At 52.6% G+C, this 8,715-nt stretch overlaps 1 protein-coding gene across 1 annotated transcript in view; it reads left to right on the plus strand.

Moving 5' to 3' along the window:
• Positions 1–8,103, plus strand: part of Agpat4 (1-acylglycerol-3-phosphate O-acyltransferase 4) — a 124,286-nt gene extending 116,183 nt beyond the window's left edge. The window contains exons 6-9 of the mRNA XM_004651094.2: positions 1,849–1,951; positions 4,488–4,563; positions 5,398–5,596; positions 7,539–8,103. Coding sequence (XP_004651151.1) covers positions 1,849–1,951; positions 4,488–4,563; positions 5,398–5,596; positions 7,539–7,633 — 473 coding nt within the window. The 3' untranslated portion in view covers positions 7,634–8,103. The remainder of the gene's footprint in view (positions 1–1,848; positions 1,952–4,487; positions 4,564–5,397; positions 5,597–7,538) is intronic.
• The last annotated feature ends 612 nt before the right edge of the window (positions 8,104–8,715 follow it).

Raw genomic sequence — 8,715 nt, forward strand, 5'->3', positions numbered from 1 at the left:
TCTTTGGGGGATAGGGGTCATTTCTTGCCCATTTGTTGGTGTCAACTTCCTGCAGATGACCTGACATGAGTCTGGAGCCCTAAGTTACCACAGGGAAGAATAGACAAAATCAGCAACAGCTGGCCTCTGGCGTCCTGCTATGCCTTTATTCTCTTTAATCCTGTCTTCAGCTTAAAACATCTTTCCTTATTCTTGCACATACCCTCTCCCTGGTCTCTGGACTCCGTAGGAGGCATGACTTCCCACTGGGGTTGAATAGGCCTCGACAAGCTCCTAGTGTGAGGGCTGCTCAGTGAGCCAGACCTTCCTTCCAGACCTTCCCTGTGCTCTCTGTGCCCTGTGTCAAGCTCAGGCTGGGTTCTGTCATGCAGGAAGAGGGGGGCAAGGGCGGGCACTCCTCTGTTCAAGCTAGGTTGGACATGGCCTCTGGCTCCATAGTGCCGCTTTCCCAAGGCCTTGTCATCATGGCTCCTTACTGGGGAAGCTCTTCCTCAGCCAGGGCACTGAGCGCGTGGGTGGCGGGCTGTCTTCTGGCCTACTGGCCACCAGTGACAGGTGCTCCTGCAGAGCAGCATGCGAATCTCGCATTGTCTTTGCCAATGAACCTACAGAGCCAGTGGCCTCATCGTTTTTGAATCTCAGTTCTTACAGTCTCAACTTGACTGGGTGACTTTTTAATCTTCCTGATTCCCCACTGCTTAAAAAAAAAAAATGAATGTATGTATGCATCTTTAATACATATATATTATTTATTTATTTACTTATTTGAGACACAGAAGAACAAGTAGATGGAGACAGAATGGGTGTGCCAGGGCCTCCAGCCACTGCAAATGAACTCCAGACACATGCACCACCTTGTGCATTTGTCTTATGTGGGTACTGGGGAATTAGGCATTGCAGGCAAGCACCTTAATCACTAAGCCTTTCCTCCAGCCCGAGTATGTATTTATTTTTGAGGCAGGACCTCACTGTAACCGGGGCTGACCTGGAACTTACTCTGTAGCCCAGGCTGGCCTGGAACTCACGGGAATGCTCCTGCCTCAGCCTCCTAGGTGCTGAGATGTAGGTGTGTGCCGCCACGCCCGGCTGCCCACTGCTTCTGTGAGTAGTAGTCACACACCTGTAACACTCGGTGAACAGTCAGGCTCATAACACAGCAAGCACAACGTGCTATGCCCTGCAGTACGTGCCTGGCATCTGTTGCCTGAGCCACCGTGTGATGAATGCTGTTCTCACCATGCATTTCTGCCTCAGCTCCTTTGCACGTGTCATCTCCCAGCTTTCACCCAGTGAGCATTTCTTGAGCACGGACTGGCTTTGGCAGTGGTTTTAGATACAACGTGTAATATGATGACAGGTTAACTCACCCCTGAGTGGAACCATGAACGTCACAAGGCCTTGTCTCTTTCAGGTTCCAGCTGTCTTAGCCTAGGTTTGTAAGTGTCTAGCGACAAAAATATTCAAAGACATGTCCTTAGATTATATGCTTTGGATCAGTTTGTCTCCTGTGCTATTTGTTGAGATAGTGCCATTTGCTGGCCGTGGCAGGCTCTGGATACTGGAAAACAGCCAGATCCAACAGCACAGCATTGCTCTAAGATGCCTGTGACCAGGGGGGAGTACTCTGGCTTCTGGTACTAGCTTATCATGGATTTTTCTAATGACAAAAGGTTAACACATGTACTGTAGAAGAGTTGGGCGGTCTAGAAAAGCACCAAGAAGAAATCTATAGCCATGCCTCGCTGTCCCTAGACAGGTGATGATGTGATTATGTGTGCCGGTGTGCATCTGCCGAACGGAACCCGGCTGACTGCTGTGTACTGCTCTGTGTTTGTCTTATTTTTGTAGTCCCAGCCGTATATGACTGTACACTCAATTTCAGAAACAATGAAAATCCAACACTGCTGGGGGTCCTCAACGGCAAGAAATACCATGCTGATTTGTATGTTCGGTAAGCTGGCTTTGTTTCCTTTCCAGAAAAGAGAGCTCGTTCCTAAGTAAATAAGTCACAAGTAGCCCCGAGACCTCCTTCCAGAAACATCTGGTTAACATCTCCTTGCTTGAAGTCTGTTTTACCCTGAACTCTCTTACAGTCTGTATTTACACCATGAACTTATTCTGCTGCTAAGAATAAACTGGGGGAGCCCCCTTCCTTCTCGGGTACTTACTGATCTGTTTCCAGCTCGCTCTTCTCGAAGAGCTGAACTTGGCCGAAGGGAAGACCATATCTCATAGTCAGTTATTAAAAGAGTCTGGGCGCAAAGGGATTCTTTTATTGCTGCCCTATGGGAAGCTGGATCTGGACCGTGGGAGGAAACTTTCCACAGGGTACGGCGTGCCCGTGACTTAGAGGTTGGTCTCTGTGCAATGTTTGCTGTTTCCACCCATGGATTCCATTCTAGGCTAAGCACCACTCTTGTTAAAAATTCTTCCACAAGATTAGACAAACCAGTCTCTTTGCCTGTTTACTTACACACGGATCCGACGCCTGGTATCCAGAATGTCACTAGGAAGAGCAGACTTCAACTGCAAGATGTTGACATTGGTCACCACAGGGCGATCGTGTACCAAGTCAGTGACTTGTCATTCAGTGCTGGGCCAGATGCTTTCTTATGCTCTAGGTCATCTGCTCTGACGGCTGTCCAGGAGCCTCTGAATTGCCCACGAAGAGTGTCGACAGATCGCACACGCCCTTCAGATGACAAATCGCAACACAGCAGCGAAAACCCAGCTGGCTCCAGGGCACACAAGATGTTTGATGGACAGACAGGCTCGCGTGAATCGCTTTCTTCCTGGAGATGCCGCCGGCTTCCCTCCCAGACTAAAGAGGGGCTCCATCGTCGCCGCTCTCAGCCATGGGCCCTCACAGATCGCAGCCCCACTCGGGGCATAGCACAGTCACCCCCCCACCCAAAGGAGGCCTTCTCCCAGGCGTGGAGTGAGGTGTCCTCCCATGAGCTCCTTCTGCACTTGGAAAGAAGTTCCACTCAGTAGTCAGCTGGATCCTGGCAGGATGCAAGATCAGTTTACCTCCTTGCGGGGACTGGAACACTCAGCCAGGCTACGATCCTGTCACATTTGCCCACCAAAGCCAGTGAGAAGATCATACCTGCTGTTCACACATGTGCTCTTGGCTGGTCACCCAGTTAAGGTGACCTGTGCCTTCTTCAGTCTATGCCACACCGCAGTGAATGTTCCTGAAAACAGCAAGTTCACCTGTGTCCCCACTAATCAAGTCACGAAATACTTTACCTGCATTTCTAGCCTTTTAAAATTTTTTTTGTTTAATTTAATTTTTTTTTTTTTATTTGAGAGTAACAGACACAGAAAGAGGCAGATAGAGAGAGAATGGGTGCGCCAGGGCTGCAAACAAACTCCAGATGCGTGTGCCCCCTTGCGCGTCTGGCTAACGTGGGTCCTGGGGAATCGAACCTCAAACTGGAGTCCTTAGGCTTCACAGGCAAGCACTTAACCGCTAAGCCATCTCTCCAGTTCAGCCTTTTTTTTTTTTTTTTGGAATTTTATGAAACACATTGATAGAGATCTGATTTGTAAAACACATAAGGTCACAAAGAAAAAAGTGAATTTCTGATAATATATGTAGGGATAGGAAAGCTCAAGGAATGTCCTTTTTTTGGAGAAGCCATCGTCATAATGGTGGCGGCTTGCTATGATCTGTTGTGAGTTGTAATCGCAGTCCCTTTGAGCCACTACAGTGTGGTGAGTATATTCTCACAATGCCTCACCTTACCAAGATATTCCCGGACACAGTGGGCTGTGAAATGCACTTGGCTTTTCTATGGACAAAGAACACCCCATGAGATCAGACAGCCCGCGGCCAAGAGCAGGGATAGACAGGGACCTGGAAGCGTGGTGAGATGGCAGCTTCGGAATGGAGGCTTTGGAGCAGATGGGCACCTCACCCTGTGGCCGGCCACAGCCCGAAATCAGAGTAGCTGCTGACGTGTGACGTGACTTCAGAAGCCCCCATCCGGTGCAGATACCCCAGTCCCTCCCATCCAAGGGAGACCCGAGCATGCTGGCACCCAGAGCCTTTGCAGGTGGTCTGCCCCAGTGACCGCTAGAGGCCACAGGGGCCACTGGGCGAGAGATGCTCCAGCATTACTGTGCGCTCACTCCCTGGCCTGAGAGATGATTCTCAAGCTGCCTCCTGTGCGTGGGTTGGGCACACACTGGCCTATCTCGTGTGGAAACTGAGGCAGAGTTGCCTTCTCTTTCTCTGGGGGGGACAAATGTCAGGCACGGGGACACTTCCAGTGAGGTAGGCGATGGAAGAAGGCATGTGTTCCTTCCTCCAGCATCTTTGCATCATGAAGTCGTGCCCTTGCTTAATGCTGTTTGGGTCCCGGCTGCATTTTGGGATTCCTGCTCACGGGTAGACACCCCACACAGCCGGCACTGCCGCTCCGGAGTGCGGCTTGGGCACCCAGCCGTGTCCCTCCCTGCTAGCTGCTCTGTCCTTGCAGGCGGATCCCCATGGAGGACATCCCGGAGGATGAGGAGCAGTGCTCGGCCTGGCTGCACAATCTCTACCGGGAGAAGGTGGGTGCACTGGACTCCCGGTGGTCCCTTTCACGCCACAGGGGTGTGTGTGCGTGGGTGGGGGGGGGGCTCCTATGGGATTGAGGACAGTAGGTCTTTCCCATGTGTGAATGGTCAAAGCCAGTTACTGGTGGCTCTGTAGCCCAGGCTCTCTGTGACATGAGTCCAGCCCACCAGGGGTGGGGGTAACTCGCTCTTTCACTCCTTCTTCTGGGCAGGATCTTGGCTTCCACAAGTTTCTGTTTTTCAAAGACATGTTAGACCAGGACCTGGGGAATCGAATCATTTCCCTGACCGGGTCTTCGAGAATAAGGCCCAAGCCTGATTCCTCACCGCTTGTGAGCACACTCTGCACACCCAAGGCCCTGTGTCTTCCAAGTGCAAGGGTTGCACACAGGCTGACGGGTGGTAGGGAGGTTCCACGTGAAAGCTGATGGGGACCTCCATGATGAGAGGCCAGGGAGACAGTGTGGAGTGCGTCCTTGGTTGGATGTGGGCCGGAGCTGGACGGGGCATTCTATGGGCCAGCTAAAGGGCAGCCTTTCATTCACACGCCCATCAGCCTGTTTTGGAAGCCGTCACTGCCCTGCTCGACAGCCTGGTATGATAAGCATGGCCCAGGCTGGCAGGCAACAGGCTCAGGCTCCTTCCTCCAGCAAGGACAGTGGCAGCTGCCTCTTCTAGGGCACCCCGGGGGAAGGGGACAGCCAGGCAGCATTGGGAAGATCCTGTAGCTGTCCACAAAACACTGTGGGGTTCCTCAGGAGTGGGACCCCAGGAGGGGCGAGCCCTGAAGCCAGCATGGTGCTTAAGGTCCCCTTCCCTGTCCTCCAGGACGCCTTCCAGGAAGAGTACTACAGGACAGGCCTCTTCCCAGACACCCCCTGCGTGACCCCTCGGCGGCCCTGGGCCGTGCTCAACTGGCTGTTCTGGGCCTCGCTGCTGCTCTACCCTTTCTTCCAGTTCCTCGTCAGCATGGTCAGCAGCGGGTCTTCCGTGACGCTGGCTAGCTTGATCCTCGTCTTCTGTATGGGTAAGTGCCGAGCCAGAGGACCAACATGAGCCATTGTGCTTGGCACTGCCCAGTCGCTGGGCACGAGGCAGAAGAGGCCCAAGGTGGGGCCCCGGGTGGGCTACGCCATCCACGGGGTTTGGGCAGCTACGTACCAGGCCTAGGTGGCCCTCCAATTCCTGGGCATGTCCCGGATGCCTAGAGGCCAGGCCACAAGGAATTTCACAGCTCAGCTGGTCCAGCCCCTCACTTGTAGCTGACGTCTCCCATCTTGTCACAAGGTGGCACACCCAGCAGCGGGGAGGGGAGCTGTGGTCTGGAGGCCATGGGGAAGTAATGGTGGTCATCTGTGCTTGAAGTAGACCCAGGCCCTTCCTCAAGGGACTCCTCCCTTGGTCCAGGTGGACTGGCTGAGCAGGGATGCCTGGTAACAAAATTCCTGGTGATTTCCCAAAGCCCTTTAGCCAGTGTTTTCCAGCCTTAGCAGTTTCTCTCGCACGGCAAGCCTGTGTGCAGACTGACTGCCCCTGTCTCTGCGGTGGGGCTGCCCGTGTCCCTATGCCTCTGCGTCCTGAGGCTGAGCCTGCTCGGGGGCTTGGGAGGTGACAGTGTGGGCAGTTTCTGCTTTCCCAAGATGGAGGAGAAATGGCAGGTGGTCCAAGTACATGAGACAGAGCGTGTGTGTTTCAAACAGAGCCAGTATTTTTTATTTTTCCAGGTAGGATCTCACTCTTGCCCAAGCTGACCTGGAATTCACTATGTAGTCTCAGGCTGGACTCGAACTCAGCAATCCCTAGTGCTGGGATTAAAGGTGTGCGCCGCCACGCCCGGCTCAGATCCAGTATTTCTGTGAAACATGTTGTTGTCAGAGACCTGGTCCATGTACAAGTGCATGAAATGAAAAGTGTCTCAGGACAGAGTCCCACTTTGTGCCCTTCCTCAAACAATCGTGCCTAACTGCAGCTTTAATTTATGGAGGCACAGATAAACTGCCCCAGGTGAGGTCTCCCGAACCCACTTTCCTCACCTAGTAAATTGTGACTACCTCAACATGTTCAGCCTACTCACAGATCTCACTGCATCCGACCACCCATTCTGAGCTCTGCGGGTGAAACAGACACCCTGGCCCTTATGCTCAGACCCCGCCGTAGGCTTTTCTTTGTTTTTTTGAGGTAGGGTCTCATTCTAGCCCAGCCTGACCTGGAATTCACTGTGTAGTCTCAGGGTAGCCTTGAACTCATGTCAATCCTCCTACCTCTGCCTCCCGAGTGTTGGGATTAAAGGTATGTGCCACCAAGCCCGGCTCACTGTAGGCTTTTTAAAAAATTAAAAATAATTTTCAAAGTATTTATTTATGAGAGAGGGTGGGAGGGAGAGGGGGAATGGGCATTTCATGGCCTCTAGCCACTGCAAATGAACTCCAGACACATGTGCCGCTTTGTGCATCTGGTTTTACATGTGTACTAGAGAGTTGAACCCAGACCAGCAGACTTTGTAAGCAAGTGTCTTTAATCATTGGGTAATCTCTCCAGCCTCAAAGAGACATTTTTTTTTTTTAAAGAGACCTTTTTTAAAAATAAAATATTACTACGCCAGGTGTGGTGGCACATGACTTTAACCCTAGCATTCAGGAAAGAAAGGTAGGAATATGGTGTGAGTTCAAGGCCAGCCTGGGATTACAGAGTGACTTCCAGGTAAGCCTGGGCTAGAGTGAGACCTTATCTTGTGCAGCCTTCACAAAGCATCTGCCTGACAAAAGCTTTGCTTGTGAGAGTCTTCATGGAAAGCAGAGAATTCCGTGAGCCCCGTTACAGCTGCCTGCTGCAAACTTGCTGAGCCTTCTAATGTGCCATAGATGACTGGACTCAGGGATATCTCGAGAGTTGGGACTGAATGGCACCCGAAATTTCCTTGGGACTTGTGGTTCTGTTTAGGCCCTAACTCCACGTCTCCCCCTCTGCAGCCTCCATGGGAGTTCGATGGATGATTGGCGTGACGGAAATCGACAAGGGCTCTGCCTACGGCAACATTGACAACAAACAGAAACACAGTGACTGACTCAGGGATGTCACCTCCAAAGGGAACCTTGGGGAACTGGTGGCCTCTGCCCAGCCTTCTTAGTGGGACTCGGTGACGGAGGCCGGGAAGCCTCTGCTGGGACGAGCAGAGCCACAGCCTTTCCGGGCAGGGAGCCTGGTCTCAGAGCCGGAGGGGGATCTCTTTCCCCCGTGTGATTTAGTGGGTTTGGTTTTCATTTTCTTTGTACGTGTTTGTGCGTGTGTGACAGGGAGTGGGCGAGAGGATGGGTGTGCGGTTGAGTGTGTGCCTGGTTCTGTGACAGTTCAAGGCTATGTGAGGCTGCAGGAAGGGCAGGGCTGGGCGGAGGGGAGGCGTCCCTGTCATCCTTTGGTGCTGAGTCTTCTGTAACCTTTGATTGCCAGAGACAAGAGTGAAAACTGCTTTTCGTAAGATGACTAAATTATGCCTCCAAAAAAGAAAAAAAAAAATTAAAGTGTTTGTTTGGGTCACCTGTGGCATGTTTGCACAAACACACCACCTTCCACTCTGCCCTGGATTTGGGCATTCTAGAAGGCAGCCACTGATTAAGTGGTATGGGGCTTGCAATAGGGGGTCACTTGGGGAGACTGGGGTGAGGTGGGCCCTCACGCTGACAGGCCATGCAGGTTGGGGTATGTTGGCATGGTGACGCAATCTGAGGATGTGGGCGTGGGGGCCTATCAGAGCAAGGGACTCTGGAGTCTCACTAAAATGGTGTCCGTTAGCGTAAGCCCTTTTCGAAAAGGGGGATTTTAACAAAGCCCGGGCATGATGGCCTCGGTCCTGCTGCTCAGCTCAGCTCAGGTCCTCACAGCCGGCGTAACCCTTCCTGAAGCTGCATCGTCCTTCCCCATCATGTGTGCCCACACGCGGGTAGGCACCAAGGAGCCAGGCGCTACTGGGACCAAACCTCACAGGTGTGGCCATCCTGGGCTCCTGATGGCCCCCACGTGATGCCAGAATCCCCTGTGGTCTTGGGAGGAATGGCCAAATGGGAGACTGAAGTGAGCAGCCAGCTGAGGCCAGACGCAGAGCTGGAAACTTGCAGGAGAGAGAGCAGACGGCGGGGCCTCGGGCAGGGC

Source organism: Jaculus jaculus, chromosome 9 (genome assembly GCF_020740685.1).
Source record: "Jaculus jaculus isolate mJacJac1 chromosome 9, mJacJac1.mat.Y.cur, whole genome shotgun sequence".
NCBI classification, from domain to species: Eukaryota; Metazoa; Chordata; class Mammalia; order Rodentia; family Dipodidae; genus Jaculus; species Jaculus jaculus.